A 19742-nucleotide genomic window follows, 5' to 3' on the forward strand; every position below is an offset into this window, starting at 1 on the left:
GTCGGGAAGTTCAAGCTTGGTCGCAAATGGGTCTTGCAAATGGACAATGACCCCAAGTATACTTCCAAAGTTGTGGCAAAATGGCTTAAGGACAACAAAGTCAAGGTATTGGAGTGGCCATCACAAAGCCCTGACCTCAATCCTATAGAAAATGTGTAGGCAGAACTGAAAAGGCATGTGCGAGCAAGGAGGCCTAAAAACCTGACTCAGTTACACCAGCTTTGTCAGGAGGAATTCACCCAACTTATTGTGGGAAGCTTGTGGAAGGCTACCCAAAACGTTTGACCCAAGTTAAACAATTTAAAGGCAATGCTACCAAATACTAATTGAGTGTATGTAAGCTTCTGACCCACTGGGAATGCGATGAAAGAAATAAAAGCTGAAATAAATCATTCTCTCTACTATTATTCTGACATTTCACATTCTAAAAATAAAGTGGTGATCCTAACTGTCCTAGGCAGGGAATTTTTACTCTGATTAAATGTCAGGAATTGTGAAAAACTGAGTTTAAATGTATTTGGCTAAGGTGTATGTAAACTTCCGACACAAACTGTACTTGTCTATTTGTGTTTCAGAGTAGCCATTGATGCACTGTTAATGTTTGTCTCTAAAGTAGCCGGTGTCGTGCAGATGTTTAGTATTTCACGCCCTCAAAGCCTAACCCAAGGCCCAAATAAAAAATAAAACAGAATCAGTCAACATGGGCTCCTGAACAAGCACTAGTCTAGCATACATACCTGTGTGTGTGTGTGTGTGTGTGTGTGTGTGTGTGTGTGTGTGTGTGTGTGTGTGTGTGTGTGTGTGTGTGTGTGTGTGTGTGTGTGTGTGTGTGTGTGTGTGTGTGTGTGTGTGTGTGTGTGTGTGAGCATGCACATGTGTTTACCTTGGGTGGTTTGAAGGGGTAGTCTGGTGTAAAGGCGATATCTAGGAAGAAGACCCCTCCCTCGTACACAGAGCCTGGTGGCCCCAGGATGGTGGATCTCCACTCATAGATGTTGTCTCCTTTCGGACCAGCACTGCAAGGGCACAGAAGAAAGAAATTCAATATACAGAATGTATTTAGAAGGCAGGACATTACATTTTAATTCTGTAACTCAATTCCTGATTCAGCAGTGTGTGTGTTGTGAAAGATAAAGAGAGAAGAAGCCTGAATGATCTCTCTCTTATTATCAACCATTATCAACCAAACTATTCTGTATAACTCCTTTTTACCATATACATGCCCATGGCATCTCTATGCAGTTATCTATACACACACACACACACACACACAAACACACACACACGACAGATTGCCCTCCCTGTAGTACTTGAGAACTACAGTGTAGACTAGAGAGCAGCTGGCTGCTGCCGAGTCTCATTGTTACGTTTCCTCCTCCTACACATAGTGGAGAGGACAAATAATCAAATCCTATTTTAGAAAGAGAGCGATGGGCAGAGAGGTGGGCCAAAGCAGCGGAAAGAGAGCGAGAGGGGAGGCATTAATGCAATGCGAGTGAGTGTATCACTAAAGCCGTTCATTTAAAACTGTAGTCCGTAGTAAAGAGGTAGGCCTCTGTATTTTCTGTCTTGCCCATTTTGGACACAGTGAGGAATTGTGGGAAACAAGTTGAAAGAGAGAGAGAGAGGGTGTGCCTCCAGGAGACAGACAGCTTGGCAGTAGTAAATAGTTTTGGTCGTGGTCACGGTCTAGGCTGTTGTTGCACAACATGGTAGTGGTGGTAGTGGTTAGGAGATCTATGTTTGTGGGTCAAATCAACCCATTGCTATAGGTGGTTGAGACAGACGTTCCACATGGCACTCTCTCCTAGTCCTCTTATGGTTGGCTAAAATAGTGATTTTCTCCCCTCTCTTCCCACAGTAAGTCTCTAAGCTACAGAACGCATCTGGATATGTTTAGAGCACCAACAGCGACACCCATGTATAACCCAGGCTTGTGGAACCACTGGTTCCCTATCCAGTAACAAAGAAGTACTGTGCTCTATCACTGTTTATGACCTGTCCTCACTCCAGCACCATAGTGGGAAGTAAAAGCATAACACACCATAAAAGTATAAATGGTGTAGAAACAGGCCTCACTGATATCAGAGACAGTTGATGATGTAATATTACTATCACAAAGACAGTCTTTTTTTCTGCCAGGGCTTCCTCATCCCTCACTCCTCCCTACCTTCTCCCCCTGACCCTCCCTCCCCTATAACATCACACAGTCCCCCCGCCCCCCCACCCATCCTCCCTCATAGCTCACGGCAGTTCCTGATTCTTTTTTTACTCAGGCGGCAGCTGGGCATCACACGCAAAAAAACAGGAACTATCACAGACGGCTGCAGGGATTGGACAATCCCTCACTACAGAGCTCTGAAATGCGCTGTTAGCAGTATGGATAGAGGAGATGTCCCAGACAGACACTGGTAGCAGTATGGATAGAGGAGATGTCCCAGACAGTCAGAGGGAAGTGTTGTATGACAAGAGGATATCCCTGACACCACTACCTCTCCTGTTGCGGGAGGGGAATGTAGAAAGAGAAGAGAGAGTGTCAGAGAGCGAGAGTGAGGCAGAAGAAGGCATGGTGAGCTGTATGCCAGCTGTACTCCAGTTCTCACTAACCTAGCACTTAGAAGAGACGTGTGCTCATTGGATACATGCCCATATCTAAAAGTAGCTTCAGCTATATCTTACACTAGCACACTTCGTACTATCCAGAGAAGGCCTAAGGATTCATAAAAATGTACATACAGTTCTATTTTAATTTCTATTTCATTTCATCTTTACAATTATTTGAATGATCTAATTTAACTCTTTAGTTTGTGTTAAAAAGAGAAGGGTTAATACTAAAGAGAAACAAATATCCAATCAGGATTTTATTCTGTGGTGTCTGGGTATAAAAATCTAGCTAGCTCAGCCAGCCATTGAATAGGCCTTCAGAAGCTGGATAGAAGGCCTCTGCCATTCAACTGTATTAAAGCAGAATTTGAGTGACAGTAGAATGAACCAATTACATTTTGAGGTGCAATGGTTGGGACTGTTTAAAAAAAAGAAGGGGGGAAAAAGGAAGAGGTGTATTGTCTAGGCCTTCTCAATCACATGATCATCATCTGGGGAGTGACACTGTTGTTGTTAGCTGGCTCTCTGAAAATAATGACTGAAACACTGTTGTTTCAGCTCCCTTGGTGTTAGTGAGCTCTGAAAATAATGACTGAAACATTGTTGTTGTTACAGCTCCCTTGTTAGCGAGCTCTGAAAATAATGATTGAAACACGGTTGTTGTTACAGCTCCCTTGGTGTTAGCGAGCTCTGAAAATAATGACTGAAACACGGTTGTTGTTACAGCTTCCTTGGTGTTAGCGAGCTCTGAAAATAATGACTGAAACGCGGTTGTTGTTACAGCTCCCTTGGTGTTAGCGAGCTCTGAAAATAATGACTGAAACACGGTTGTTGTTACAGCTCCCTTGGTGTTAGCGAGCTCTGAAAATAATGACTGAAACATTGTTGTTGTTACAGCTCCCTTGGTGTTAGCGAGCTCTGAAAATAATGACTGAAACACGGTTGTTGTTACAGCTCCCTTGGTGTTAGCGAGCTCTGAAAATAATGACTGAAACACGGTTGTTGTTACAGCTCCCTTGGTGTTAGCGAGCTCTGAAAATAATGACTGAAACACGGTTGTTGTTACAGCTCCCTTGGTGTTAGCGAGCTCTGAAAATAATGACTGAAACATTGTTGTTGTTACAGCTCCCTTGGTGTTAGCGAGCTCTGAAAATAATGACTGAAACACGGTTGTTGTTACAGCTCCCTTGGTGTTAGCGAGCTCTGAAAATAATGACTGAAACACGGTTGTTGTTACAGCTCCCTTGGTGTTAGCGAGCTCTGAAAATAATGACTGAAACACGGTTGTTGTTACAGCTCCCTTGGTGTTAGCGAGCTCTGAAAATAATGACTGAAACACGGTTGTTGTTACAGCTTCCTTGGTGTTAGCGAGCTCTGAAAATAATGACTGAAACGCGGTTGTTGTTACAGCTCCCTTGGTGTTAGCGAGCTCTGAAAATAATGACTGAAACACGGTTGTTGTTACAGCTCCCTTGGTGTTAGCGAGCTCTGAAAATAATGACTGAAACATTGTTGTTGTTACAGCTCCCTTGGTGTTAGCGAGCTCTGAAAATAATGACTGAAACACGGTTGTTGTTACAGCTCCCTTGGTGTTAGCGAGCTCTGAAAATAATGACTGAAACACGGTTGTTGTTACAGCTCCCTTGGTGTTAGCGAGCTCTGAAAATAATGACTGAAACACGGTTGTTGTTACAGCTCCCTTGGTGTTAGCGAGCTCTGAAAATAATGACTGAAACATTGTTGTTGTTACAGCTCCCTTGGTGTTAGCGAGCTCTGAAAATAATGACTGAAACACGGTTGTTGTTACAGCTCCCTTGGTGTTAGCGAGCTCTGAAAATAATGACTGAAACACGGTTGTTGTTACAGCTCCCTTGGTGTTAGCGAGCTCTGAAAATAATGACTGAAACACGGTTGTTGTTACAGCTCCCTTGGTGTTAGCGAGCTCTGAAAATAATGACTGAAACACGGTTGTTGTTACAGCTCCCTTGATTGCTAGCTCTCTGAAAATAATGACTGAAACACTTACATTTAAACTTTAGATCACCGGTTAGTGGGATGAACGTGATTTTTTTTTTTTATCAGCCGGGTCTATGTGTTTGAACAAAAGTGTCTCTCCTTCAGTGCCATGGAGAACACGGATATTACGGTAGCAGTTGTTTCAGCACCATGAGCCTGTCACCTTTGATGTGACACTGTTGTTGTCGCTATTGGTGACAGTGTGATAGTGGTGTTAGCCAATCTTGGTTTGTGTAAACAGTGTGTTTTGTTTAGCTGGTCGTATTATTTTATACGGTGTGTCACATATTGTGTCCATGCAGGTTCTGTGTGTGTGTGTGTGTGTGTGTGTGACAGCCCGAAGCACAGCCAGGCCTGTTTGAATCATTTATCATGTCATCACTAGAAATAGAATGGCCCGACTACAGAAGATGTGATGTCGGGCACATTAAGTGATGCTACATTTCTGTTATTTTCTTGATTCCTTACTTTTTTCATCCCTCTGAAGTCCTAGGTCCTATAGTCACGGTTCACCACTGCTATTCATGGAGTGTTATATTATATGTGAAGTGTTGTGTGTTTTTAGGCTCAAGGGTACTGCATGGATGGCAACAAATCACAAGGGAATAACAAATCACTAAGGAGCATATCCTGAGTGCTTACCCTGCATAACTCCATGAGAGAGGATGACACACCAGCAGACAGACAGACACACACACACACAGACTGTGGGAGTACAGCAGTATTACCATCTACTTATACTCCATGGAAAGCTAATCCCTCCCATTCCAGATTATGGGCTAACTGGATTATACCTACCTACGGATATATGATATTGTACCAGCTAGCTACCTCAGCACAGAGGCACATTGCAAACCCAATCCCTACACCTGTCAGTTATCGCTCTCCCCCCATCCCCCCCCCCACACTCTCCTCTCCCTTGCTCTCACCTTTTTCACTAACACATTGATTAACCTTAATATTAACCGTGACCTTGTGATTGTGGTTCAATCATCCCTGTGACCGCTATGACCTTAGACCTGGTTTAACCTATTAAAATGTCCATCCAGATTGGAATGCCATTACTCAGATTCTACATCAATCTCTGTGATGTCAATCATCATCAAAAGAGGGAACCAACAAGGTGGTTATTATTGATTGGTCAACGTGAATTGGTTACACCGTCTTTCATTCGTGTCATAAACGCCTTGATGATGCTTCAGTTAGAGCAGGTCTAGCCTGAGGACCATAAGTAACCAATCATCAATGCACGCACGCACGCACACACACATGCATGCACGCACACACACACACGAGGGTCATTATAGTGAACAATCAGCAACACCATCATTGAGTCTCCTTCATAATTAAGCATCAGCTTGAGGTCACTGTTAAAGGCCCAGAAAGAGGATAAAACATCCAAATCCCTCCGACAGAAAAGCTATTTTCAGTTTTTTGTTCCTTCCAGCTAAAAGGCCTGTGTCTGCTTGTTATTGGTCTTTATGTGTCCTCATTTGGCCAGCTAATTGCTCACAATGCACAGATCCTCAGGAGCAAAATGCAGGCTGGGAAGAGGGAGAAGAAAGGGGATAGGAGTGGGGAGAGAGAGCGAGCGAGCGAGCGAGACAAGGGAGAAAGAAAGAGATCTGATGCCCTTTGACCTTTCAATGAGTGGTAAACCAATTGTGTCACCATTGTCTTGGGCCCCATTGCCGACCAACCCATCCCTGGAGAATGTGTGTGTGTGCACGCGCTCCTTGATTGGAATAAATACTGAATTGCTAACAGTCATGCATCAATGGTTTGTAATTTGGTTCATAACTTCCACTTGTATGACATCCGGCAATTTAATTATTGTAAACAGATCATGTGGAAATCAAGTGACAACTTTATTAGTTACATATTGCAGTCAGTATCAGCCAGACAGCATGAAATGCATTAGGCCTACATGCCACCCACCCACGCTTACTCAACTTACCCCCGTATAAGGAGAGAATTATCAACTTCAATCATCAGAAGGGAATCAAATCAACTACTTTGCTTTGTGAATTATTTGGTATGACAAGATCTAGACATTATTAAAGGTAATTTCCCATTGAGTCGACATATGCAGGTTTAACTATGAATGTGGTCTTTGGAAACGTGGTAACATTGCGTTTTTTCCCAGCTATGCACGTTTTAAAGACAATCGGATTGAATCTGGCCCACTTTAACTCTCTTAGCGCAGTCACAAGCTTCATAACCATCAACCTTCTCTTTTTCTCCTCCTACTCCTCCCCTGAACGACATCAAAAGAGAGTCTGTCTGCGTCTCTCCATTTCTGTCTCTGTCGTCTGGGTTATGTTTAAAAACGCCCTAGCTACAGCAGCCCATTATCCCTCTGAATATTTTGCTGCTCTGTAAATAAATAGACAAGAAGCTCCCAGTCCAGGTTATTACCTGCACCCCAAGCTTCCCCAGTGATCACTTGAGTGATGATAACCTCTCAGGTTGCCATTACTGCACAGAACGGGTCATTCATTAACATTAACGTGTAGGTGTTAAAACACTAACAGTGAGCAATAAAACAGACTGCAGGGAGAAGAGAGTGGGAGTCAGAGGAAGAGAGGGAGTCAGAGGAAGAGAGGGAGTCAGAGGAAGAGAGGGAGTCAGAGGAAGAGTGGGAGTCAGAGGAAGAGAGGGAGTCAGAGGAAGAGAGGGAGTCAGAGGAAGAGAGGGAGTCAGAGGAAGAGAGGGAGTCAGAGGAAGAGAGGGAGTCAGAGGAAGACCGAGAGAAAGATTGGAGAACAGGAGATGTCAACACACACACACACACACAAAGGAAGAGAGATCAACTGGAGCACAGCTGTCTGACCGCCTACTTAACCATAGCGAGTGAAGATGAGTTCGAGGCAGACCAGGTGGACCAGGGTCCCTAGGGTTTAGTGCTGAGCGGACGTGTGGAGACAGACAGTGATCTGAGGAGGACGTCAAATCAAACAGCTTGAATGTAGAGTATTATACACTCTTTATTGGTTCCACAACTACCATTGTTCTGTAAGGAGACTCCATAGCAATCCCTATCCAGCAACACGCACACAAACGGTCTCCAAGCTCTCACACTCTTTCAAATCTCATACACACTTCAAAAACCATTGTAGCCATTGTAAAAGCTATATAGAAGTGCTCCTTCCTACGCAGCGTAACATCAGTGAGAGCAAAGCCAGAGCCATGATTCCTGCTACTTAATTTGGAATTTTAAAACATTGTTTGATAAAATATTGAATTGGGCCTTTACTACTGTAGCCCATAGAAATGCATTGAATAACACATTCATAAATGGCAAAACAGACATTCCTTATGATTTATTTTTTGGTTTTGAAGTGTCTGTCCTTTATCATATCATACTGCCATAAAAAAAATGTAACCTGTATCGGGTTACCTTCAGATGAGTCCCGCAAAACGGACGACACCATCATGTTCGTGAGAGTCTCCCCGTTCCATAGTGGGATCATGTTAGTTCGTATCCCAAATGGTTCGGAGACTACAGGCAGATGTTGGTGCATCGGCGAGTCAGACGTTCAGACGCCCGTTCGAACACAACAGACGCCCGTTCGGACACAACAGACGCCCGTTCGGACACTACAACACATTTTTGATAGATTTTTGGTCTATTGGTCTATTTTTGGTCTATTTTTGGTCTAACAAACAGCGCTGAAGGCGGATGCAGTGGATGGAGACAATACAAAAAAACACATCTCTATCTTAAAATAGATATTTGTGGATTTTTGTATGTCAATCGACTTTAGGGGTTTTAACTGCAACCCTCAAGAAATGATGCAGCCAGGCAAGTCAAAAGTAATGATGCAGCCAGGCAAGTCAAAAGTAATGATGCAGCCAGGCAAGTCAAAAGTAATGATGCAGCCAGGCAAGTCAAAAGTAATGATGCAGCCAGGCAAGTCAAAAGTAATGATGCAGCCAGGCAAGTCAAAAGTAATGATACAGCCAGGCAAGTCAAAAGTAATGATGCAGCCAGGCAAGTCAAAAGTAATGATGCAGCCAGGCAAGTCAAAAGTAATGATGCAGCCAGGCAAGTCAAAAGTAATGATGCAGCCAGGCAAGTCAAAAGTAATGATGCAGCCAGGCAAGTCAAAAGTAATGATGCAGCCAGGCAAGTCAAAAGTAATGATGCAGCCAGGCAAGTCAAAAGAAATGATGCAGCCAGGCAAGTCAAAAGTAATGATGCAGCCAGGCAAGTCAAAAGAAATGAGTGCATGAAGCAAATTAATAATATGCTAGAACTGGCCCCTCTGGTTGTTCACAGATCCCAAGGAGAAGGATAGGGAGAGAGGGTGGCATTTCTCTCATCTCCACACTGTGCACACACAGCAATGTGTGTGTATGTGTTTGTGTGTGTGTGTGTTAGTCCATGTGCTGTGTGTGGAAGGGGGAGAGCTGGCGGCACAAGACCAGGCAGCCAGACCTGCAGACTCAGCGGTTGTGAGAATTTCCAGAGGAGCTTGTTACCTCTCACTAATTAGTCTACAAGGACTTAGCTTCTGATTACCGGCCCTGTTAAATAAAGGTTCAATAAAAAATTACAATTCTAACCAAATAAATAAACAAATACATAATAATATATGCCATTTAGCAGATGCTTTTATCCAATGCGACTTAGTCATGCATACATTTGACATATGGATGGTTTCCGGGAATCAAACCCACTGCCCTGGTGTTCAAAGAACCCTGCTCTACCAACAAAGCTAATGTGAAATGGCTGCTGGTCCCTGAAGTGACAGGGTTGGAGGACCCTGATCACAGAGATTCTCCACCTTTCCTCTGTTCTCCCGTTCTCCCTCTCAGTGCCAGCTGTGAAAGAGCAGGGGGAGAGGAGGACAGACACCTGAAATGAAAGCCCTAGCAGGAAGCTGATATCCTGTCTTTGTGAGGGGAGCAAGGCCACAGGCGTGTGTCTGCACTGACTCCATGCCAGAATTGTAATGGAATCCTACCCTGGCCAGTGTTTGCATTGGAAGCTATTTGTCCGCGTGCCAACAGTTCACTGTTTACAGTTTACACACATGAGCAGCAGAGCCAGTCTGAGACTCTCAGTGCCTGGAGGGTCCAGCATAATGCTTCAAAACTAATTACACCTGTCAGCTTTAAGTAAAGTATTACTACTTTTATTAATAATGCCTCTGGGAGGAGACAGAGAGGAGGGTGGAAGGAGGAGGAGACAGAGAGGAGGATAGAAGGAGGAGACAGAGAGGAGGGTAGAAGGAGGAGGAGACAGAGAGGAGGATAGAAGGAGGAGACAGAGAGGAGGGTAGAAGGAGGAGGAGACAGAGAGGAGGGTAGAAGGAGGAGACAGAGAGGAGGATAGAAGGAGGAGGAGACAGAGAGGAGGATAGAAGGAGGAGACAGAGAGGAGGATAGAAGGAGGAGGAGACAGAGAGGAGGATAGAAGGAGGAGGAGACAGGAGGATAGAAGGAGGAGGAGACAGAGGAGGTGAAGGAGAGATGGAGAGGGGACTTTAGAGGAGGTGAAGGAGAGGTGGTGAAGGAGAGGATGAGTGCTTTGAAGAGTAGCCCACCACTGATTTACACCCATCCATTAGCTGCTCTTAAAACAGCATCCTCCTCCTGAAACAGCCCGGAGAGATAAACCCTAGTAACCCTGAATGGGCCTAAAGGGGAAGTGTAGCAGCATAAAGGGCACATTAAGAATTCAACAGCCCGGTTATTGAATCATTTAATCCTATCACAGCCACGTCAGCTGGAAAGCTAAACCTAGGCAGGCATGGAGACAATGAATCAGCCATTTACATTGTGGAGGAGGACAGTCTCATGAGAATGAGCTATTGACCAGAGACTAGAGAGAATCCTGGCAGTTTCCACTGTGTGTGTCCTGGTAGGAATGTATCCTATAGGGTCAATACAGCTGCAGCTGGTGGAAAAGTGACCTCTGCCCAGACACTCTACAGCAAAACTACAGTACTTTGACAAACACAGGGCAGAACCTTGAAACATTACTCCCCATTGATATGAGTGGTTTTATTCATGTTAGAAAGCAAAGCAGCGTAAGAGGCTGGAGCTGCCAGTGGTATCTGGGAGGAAGAGATTGGATACTGTAGGTTGGAACACAGGCCCCGAACAATAAGAAGTACATCATCATTCCCAGTCGGCTGACTGAAGCACATTACAGGGTGATCTGGAGAATGCTGTGAAGTCTATTTCTACAGTACGACTGAGTAACGCTGTGAAGTCTATTTCTACAGTACGACTGAGTAACGCTGTGAAGTCTATTTCTACAGTACGACTGAGTAACGCTGTGAAGTCTATTTCTACAGTACGACTGAGTAACGCTGTGAAGTCTATTTCTACAGTACAACAGTAACACTGTGAAGTCTATTTCTACAGTACGACTGAGTAACACTGTGAAGTCCATTTCTACAGTACGACAGTAACACTGTGAAGTCTATTTCTACAGTATGACAGTAACGCTGTGAAGTCTATTTCTACAGTACGACAGTAACACTGAAGTCTATTTCTACAGTACGACTGAGTAACACTGTGAAGTCTATTTCTACAGTACGACAGTAACAATGTGAAGTCTATTTCTACAGTACGACAGTAACACTGTGAAGTCTATTTCTACAGTACGACAGTAACACTGTGAAGTCTATTTCTACAGTACGACTGTAACACTGAAGTCTATTTCTACAGTACGACAGTAACACTGTGAAGTCTATTTCTACAGTACGACAGTAACGCTGTGAAGTCTATTTCTACAGTACGACAGTAACGCTGTGAAGTCTATTTCTACAGTACGACTGAGTAACACTGTGAAGTCTATTTCTACAGTACGATAGTAACGCTGTGAAGTCTATTTCGACAGTACGACAGTAACGCTGTGAAGTCTATTTCTACAGTACGACTGAGTAACACTGTGAAGTCTATTTCTACAGTACGACAGTAACACTGTGAAGTCTATTTCTACAGTACGACTGTAACACTGTGAAGTCTATTTCTACAGTACGACTGTAACACTGTGAAGTCTATTTCTACAGTATGACTGTAACACTGTGAAGTCTATTTCTACAGTACGACTGAGTAACACTGTGAAGTCTATTTCTACAGTACGATAGTAACACTGTGAAGTCTATTTCTACAGTACGACTGTAACACTGTGAAGTCTATTTCTACAGTACGATAGTAACGCTGTGAAGTCTATTTCTACAGTACGACTGAGTAACACTGTGAAGTCTATTTCTACAGTACGATAGTAACGCTGTGAAGTCTATTTCTACAGTACGACAGTAACGCTGTGAAGTCTATTTCTACAGTACGACAGTAACACTGAAGTCTATTTCTACAGTACGACAGTAACGCTGTGAAGTCTATTTCTACAGTACGACAGTAACACTGAAGTCTATTTCTACAGTACGACTGTAACACTGTGAAGTCTATTTCTACAGTACGACAGTAACACTGAAGTCTATTTCTACAGTACGACAGTAACACTGTGAAGTCTATTTCTACAGTACGACTGTAACACTGTGAAGTCTATTTCTACAGTACGACTGAGTAACACTGTGAAGTCTATTTCTACAGTACGACTGAGTAACGCTGTGAAGTCTATTTCTACAGTACGACTGAGTAACACTGAGGTTTATCATTTCCACAGTACAAGTATGTTGAGTGTATTCAGGCCCTCTGAGCACTATTGCTAAAACCACATCAGTTTAAGAACTCGGTTCACTAAGAAAACAGACCTGGTACTCCTTTGTATAGTTGTTATTGTTTGTTATTAAAAACATATTTGGGGTACTTTATACCCCCTTTTCCCTCCCTAATTTTGTGATATCCAATTGGTAGTTAGTCTTGTCCGTACGGCAGTTGCAGCGATGGGATTCGGGAGAAGCGAAGGTCGAGAGCCATGTGTCGTCTGAATCACGACCCTGCCAAGCCACACTGCTTCTTGACACAATGCTCGCCTAACCTGGAAGCCAGGCGCACTAATATGTCGGAGGAAACGCCCGACCACTACAAGTCGCTAGAGTGCGATGGGACAAGGACATCCCAACCGGCCAAACGCTCCCCTAACCTAGACAACACTGGGCCAATTGTGGGCCAATTGTGTGCCACCTCATGGGTCTCCCGGTCATGGCCGGTCAAGTGGCTGCGACACAGCCCGGGATCGAACCCACATCTGTAGTGACGTCTCTAGCACTGCGATGCTGAGCCTTAGACTGCTGCACCACTCAGGAAGCTGTAGCCATGTTATTTTTACTCATAATTTTTTATTATTCCTTGTGTCCCTATTTCTATTTTATCTTTAGCTCGGCATTGTTTGATAGGACCCCAGTAACTAAGCATTTCACTGTTAGTCTACGCCTGTTGTTTACAAAGCATGTGACAATTAGAATTCTATTTGATTTGATCTGCAGCATACCACCCTACATCCCACTGCTGGCTTCCTTCTGAAGCTAAGCAGGGTTGGTCCTGGTTGGTCCCTGGATGGGAGATGTTGCTGGAAGTGGTGTTGGACGACCAGTAGTAGGCACCCTTTTCTCTGGTCTAAAAAAAATATCCCAATGACCCCAGGGCAGTGATTGGGGACATTGCCCTGTGTAGGGTGCCGTCTTTCAGATGGGATGTTAAACGGGTGTCCTGACTCTCTGTGGTCACTAAAAATCCCATGACACTTATCGTAAGAGTAGGGGAGTTAACCCTGGTGTCCTGGCTGAATTCCCAATCTGGCCCTCATACCATCACGGTCACCTAATCATCCCCAGTTTACAATTGGCTCACCCCCCCCCCATAACTATTCCCCAAGTTGTTGCTGTAAATAAGAATATGTTCTCAGTCAACGTAACAGGTAAAATAATGGTTAAATAAATAAAAGTGTCTCTACTGTGCATTCCCTCCAGCTTGCTCTCTGGCCCACGAGCCATATTTTATGTCAATAACATTCTCAGGTATGTACACAGTACAGGGACATTGCTGGCATTGGTCAGCCGGGAGGCAGCAAGCCTCTGTCCACCTCCCCTCACAACTGGTTAGTTGAGTACAGCTGTAACAACAACAGAAGGCAGATATAGAGAGAGATGGCTAGCCAGGACAGCTTTAGTCATCTGGCTGTGTGTTTATCGCTGTGATGACAGAGGAGATATTGGCTGTTAAAGCCAGTGAAGAAGCCAAATAGTTGACACAACAAAAATGGCTCTATAATTTTAGACTACTATAAGATTAAGTGTGCCATGTTAACTTTTCTCTACCTCTATCTGTTCTTGTTTCCTCAATACACACTTATACAAGGAGACAGTATAAGCCAAACATGACTCTGTCGGTAATAAAATGATGATGTGTGTGTCCAAGGACTACCAAAGGATACTGCAGGCAGCCTGTTAATGAGGAGCTAATCACTCACCCAACACAGAGACATGAGCATCTCGCATAACAACCCTGGTGACCTCAGTCACATAACTCCCCCTCATCAGAGCCAGGCTTAATCAGCTGTGTCTAATGTCAGAAGAGACAAAGACAAAAAGGCAAGCAAGGAGATTGGTGAATTGGAAAGGATAATGGTGAAATGAGGCTCTGCAGTGTGTGAGTGTGGGGGAAGAGGCACAGAGGGGAATGAAGAGGATGTGAGAGATAAGATAAAGACCTGTAGAGTGTCTGTGAAAAGAGAAGAGCAAAGAAGAGAAAGGCCCTCCACCCAGCTGAGGTTGCTGTGACTCTCAGTTTTGAGATTGAGGATAATTAGATCCACAGTGTGAGCTCAATCCTGGGCCTCTCAGCTTCTGTGGACCAGATGGGAGTGTAATTAATAAATTAATTCATCTCTCCCTCCCTCCTATTGAATGGGCTTTATTAGCATGGGAAACATATGTTTTCATTGCCAAAGCAAGTGAAATAGATAAACAAATGTTAAATAAACTACAATTTTGTACAGTAAACATTACCCTCCACAACAGTTTCAAAGGAATAGAGACATTTCAAATGTGATTATGGCTACATACAGTGTTGTAACAATGTAGAAAAGGGAAAATAAATAAACATACAGTGAGAGGAGGAAATGCAGCATAAATATATACGGTGCATTCGTAAAGTATTCAGACCCCTTCCCCTTTTCCACATTTTGTTACATTACAGCCTTATTCTAAGGCTTTGGCCTGAATGCCAAGCATCACGTCTGGAGGAAACCTGGCACCATCCCTACGGTAAAGCATGGTGGTGGCAGCATCATGCTGTGGGGATGTTTTTCAGCAGCAGGGCCTGGGAGACTAGTCAGGACCAAGGCAAAGATAAACAGAGCAAAGTACAGAGAGATCCTTGATGAAAACCTGCTCCAGAGTGCTCGGGACCTCAGACTGGGGCGAAGGTTCACCTTCCAACAGGACAATGACCCTAAGCAAACAGCCAAGACAGAAGTGGCTTCGGGACAAGTCTCAATGTCCTTGAGTGGCCAAGCCAGAGCCCGGACTTGAATCCGATTGACCATCTCTGGAGAGACCTGAAAATAGCTGTGCAGCGACACTCCCCATCCAATCTGACAGTGCTTGAGGGGATCTGCAAAAAAGAATGGGAGAAACTCCCCATATACAGGTGTGCCAAGCTTGTAGCATCATACCCAAGATGACTCAAGGCCGTAATTGCTGCCAAAGGAGCTTCAACAAAGTACTGAATACTTATGTAAATGTGATATTTCAAATAATAATTTTTAAGAAGTTAGCAAAAAAATAATAATAACCTGTATATGCTTTGCCATTATGGGGTATTGTGTTTAGATTGAAGAGGGAAAAAATGTATGTAATACATTTTAGAATAAGGCTGTAATGTAACAAAATGTGGAAAAAGTTAAGGGGTCTGAATACTTTCCGAATGGGCTGTGTGGTGTCTCTAATATGGTCATTTGGCAGGAGTTTAGGAAGTGTAGCTCAGTTTCCAACTCATATTGTGGGCAGTGTGCACATAGCTAGTCTTCTCTTGAGAGCCAGGTCTGCCTACGGAAGCCTCTCTCAATAGCAAGGCTATGCTCACGGAGTCTGTACATAGTCAAAGGTTTCCTTCATTTTGGGTCAGTCACAGTAGTCAGGTTCTCTCTGTTCAGGGCCAAATAGCATAAATACACCTCCGCTGTTTTCAACCAGGATCTCAGCGATCACTGCCTCATTGCCTGCGTCCGTGTTTGTTTAACCCAGGTGTAACTCTGTTGTTTTTGTCGCACTGGTTTGCTTTATCTTGGCCAGGTCGCAGTTGTAAATGAGAACTTGTTCTCAACTGGCCTACCTGGTTAAATAATGGTGAAATAAAAAATTCTGGTAACTACCTCATGTAGCTTGTTCAGTGAATGCTAAGAGTGTGCAAAGCTGTCAAGGCAAAGGGTGGCTACTTCAGAAGAATCTGAAATATATCTTGATTTGTTTAACACTTTTTTGGTTACCACATGATTCCATATGTGTTATTTCATATTTTCTACAATGTAGAATATGGTAAAAATAAAGAAAAACCCAGGAATGAGTAGGTGTGTTCAAACGTTTGACTCATACTGTATGTTTTTGCTGTTTGCTCATTTTAGAGCCAAAAAGATTGGAGAAGTGGTTTATCCATACATCTCCTTTTTCCATAGCGTATTTCTGCATTGTTTTAGTGATTCACCATAGTGAAGGCTCAGTGTTTTCTGGGTCTCTATGTTTTTGGGTGGATAGGTTTCTCAATTTCTTTAGGTTTTTGCATTCTTTATCAAACCATTTGTCATTGTTGTTAATTGTCTTAGGTTGTCTGCTTGGATTTTTTTTATTTGAAAGGGAAGCTGAAAGGTCAAATATACTGTTTAGGTTTTCTACTACCAAGTTTACACCTTCACTATTACAGGGAAACGTTTTGTCCAGGAAGTTGTCCAAAGGGGATTGAATTTGTTGATGCCCAATTGTTTTTTAGTAGGTTTCCACACTACTTTCCTTCCATTTATAGCATTTTTTTATATTACTCACGATGAGTATTGCTCTGTTCAGGTAGACTGTGCTTTTACGGTGATCTGATGAGGTGTCAGTGGGCTGACAGTGAACGCTCTGAGAGACTCTGGGTTGAGGTCAGTGAAAGTACTACTGCCAAAATATGTATTTTAATTTTTTTTATTTAACCTTAATATAAAAAAGGCAAGTCAGTTAAGAACAAATTTTTATTTACAATTTACAAATCTGGACGACGCTGGGGCAATTGTGCGCCGCCCTATGGGACTCCCAATCACGGCTGGATGTGATGCAGCCTGTATTTAAACCAGGTACTGCAGTGACACCTCTTGCACTGAGATGCAGTGTCTTAGACCACTTTGCCACTCGGGAGATGAGCTATAAGTCCCCTCGGCGCCTACCATTGACTATGTACATACCCAGCATGCGACAGAGCTGTAGGAGATGTGACACATTTTTGTTGGTTATGCTGTCGGAGTTCTGTCTAGCAGGCCATTTGGGGGATGGAATGGTATGCCAAAAGTAGAGGCTAGACGCAAAACATCCCCTTGAACTCTAGACCTAAATCACCGATGAGACTATCCATGAAGAGTCATAAAGAACATTTAAAACATGTTGCTTATTTGGGGTGACATATTACTCCCTTTGATTGAATTCTGTTAGAATTCTATAGTAATAACACCCTACCCTCCTAGCTGAGAGAGAGCCTAATGATGTGGAACGTGGAATGCTCAGCATACCATAACAAGAGTAGTTGCACTCCAATACTTCCAAATTGACTGTTTAATTCATCTCCCTTTCTCTCTCGATTTCTCTCTCCCTCTCTGGGTGTCTGATGGAGTCATTTTTACAATGACGTTCTTCTCTCGTTAAAAATGACTAAGTGCTTGAACTTTTAGTCTCTCAGTGGGCTCTGGGATTTCCTTGTTTAGCTTGCTACTGGTTTATTGTTTTAGCCGTAAAAAATCTAAAAATATGCCCTCAGTAGTCAATAACAGACTCAACTCATTCACTATCTGCAATGTACACGCTCTTCATATTAAATTCTAATACTGACCGTTTTTTATTTAAAAAAGTCACTGTCAGCAGCAGACACTTGATCATGTTGATACAGTATGTGAAGGTGTTCTATTTATACATTTAGACCACTTTCTACCGGAGAGAAGTTGAAATTACTGTTTGGTATGTATAATTACGGTTATTATTATTTTTTAAACAACTAATTGACCAACATTGGTTCAATTATTTGAATTACATTTCCTTCAGCGTTTTTTTCAGTGAGCTCAATGCGCTCATTGTGTCGTTTCTCTAGAGATACATCAGATCAAGCCCGAACTGTGCGATGTTGTAGGGAGTGGTAGTTTCCAACAGGGCAGAATTCTACATAGTTTAGTGCAGAAAACGTGATAGTTAACTACAATGACCATAATCCACTGCACGTTGGTGCGTTTCTTTTACACCTACTACGCTTGGTTAGTGTCGGGCAAACCCAGAGAGAACAGACAGAAGAATTCTCTATCTAGAGTGGGATGGAAAGAAGTTGTGTCGGGAGGTATCTATACCTGAAAATACATTTTCTAAGTGATTGATAGTTGGTATTCAGCAATCATAAAAGTTTGCCTTATTTAACTTGAAGAACTACTAAAATTGTGATTTTGTCAGACAGCAGCTCTATAGAGACGTGGAATTAAATAATAAAGTAATCAAATAAAACAATGTTATATACACAACAACTTACATATTTTATTTAAGTGATGTGAATAAATTATAGTTAATACAGTTGAAGCTGGAAGTTTACGTACACATACAACTCAGTTTTTCACAATTCCTGATATTTCATCCTAGTAAAAATTCCCTGTCTTAGGTCAGTTAGGATCACGCTCTGCAATTTCACCGGATGTTGTCGACGACCACCCCTCAATTATGTCAAACGCTCCCTAAAACACTTCAGCGAGCAGGCCTTTCTAATCGACCTGGCCGGGGTATCCTGGAATGATATTGACCTCATCCAGTCAGTAGAGGATGCCTGGTTATTCTTTAAAAGTGCTTTCCGCAGGAACAGATATAGCCCTTGGTTCACACCAGACCTGACTGCCCTTGATCAGCACAAAAACATCCTGTGGCGCACTGCATTCGCATCACATAGCCCCCGTGATATGCAACTTTTGAGGGAAGTTAGGAACCAATATACACAGGCAGTTAGGAAAGCTAAGGCTAGCTTTTTCAAACAGAAATTTGCATCCTCTACTTTCCGGCTCCCCGGATAAAGCACTAAATAAACTTCAGTTAGTGCTAAATACGGCTGCTAGAATCCTGACTAGAACCAAAAAATGTGATCATATTACTTCAGTGCTAGCCTCCCTACACTGGCTTCCTGTCAAGGCAAGCTCTGATTTCAAGGTTTTACTGCTAACCTACAAAGCATTACATGGGCTTGCTCCTACCTATCTCTCTGATTTGGTCCTGCCGTACATACCTACACGTACGCTACGGTCACAAGACGCAGGCCTCCTAATTGTCCCTAGAATTTCTAAGCAAACAGCTGGAGGCAGGGCTTTCTCCTATAGAGCTCAATTTTTATGGAATGATCTGCCTACCCATGTAAGAGACGCAAACTTGGTCTCAACCTTTAAGTCTTTACTGAAGACTCATCTCTTCAGTGTGTCATATGATTGAGTGTAGTCTGGCCCAGGAGTGGGAAGGTGAACGGAAAGGCTCTGGAGCAACGAACCGCCCTTGCTGTCTCTGCCTGGCCGGTTCCCCTCTTTCCACTGGGATTCTCTGCCTCTAACCCTATTATGAGGGCTGAGTCACTGGCTTACTGGGGCTCTTTCATACCATCCCTAGGAGGGGTGCGTCACTTGAGTGGGTTGAGTCACTGATGTGATCTTCCTGTCTGGGTTGGCACCCCCCCCCCCCCTTGTGTTGTGCCGTGGTGGAGATCTTTGTGGGCTATACTCGGCCTTGTCTCAGGAATGTAAGTTGGTGGTTGAAGATAACACTCTAGTGGTGTGGGGGCTGTGCTTTGGCAAAGTGTGTGGGGTTATATCCTTCCTGTTTGGCCCTGTCCGGGGGTGTCCTCGGATGGGGCCACAATGTCTCCTGAACCCTTCTGTCTCAGCCTCCAGTATTTATGCTGCAGTAGTTTATGTGTCAGGGGGCTAGGGTCAGTTTGTTATATCT

The 19742-nt window shown here is 43.4% G+C and overlaps 1 protein-coding gene across 2 annotated transcripts in view; it reads right to left on the bottom strand.

Moving 5' to 3' along the window:
• Nucleotides 1-19742, bottom strand: part of LOC109907382 (ubiquitin-conjugating enzyme E2 E2-like) — a 49287-nt gene that overhangs the window by 11776 nt on the left and 17769 nt on the right. For both annotated transcript variants that reach the window (XM_031793431.1, XM_031793434.1), the window contains exon 4: nucleotides 884-1016. In XM_031793431.1, coding sequence (XP_031649291.1) covers nucleotides 884-1016 — 133 coding nt within the window. The remainder of the gene's footprint in view (nucleotides 1-883; nucleotides 1017-19742) is intronic.

The sequence above is a fragment of the Oncorhynchus kisutch genome, linkage group LG17 (genome assembly GCF_002021735.2).
Source record: "Oncorhynchus kisutch isolate 150728-3 linkage group LG17, Okis_V2, whole genome shotgun sequence".
NCBI lineage: Eukaryota > Metazoa > Chordata > Actinopteri > Salmoniformes > Salmonidae > Oncorhynchus > Oncorhynchus kisutch.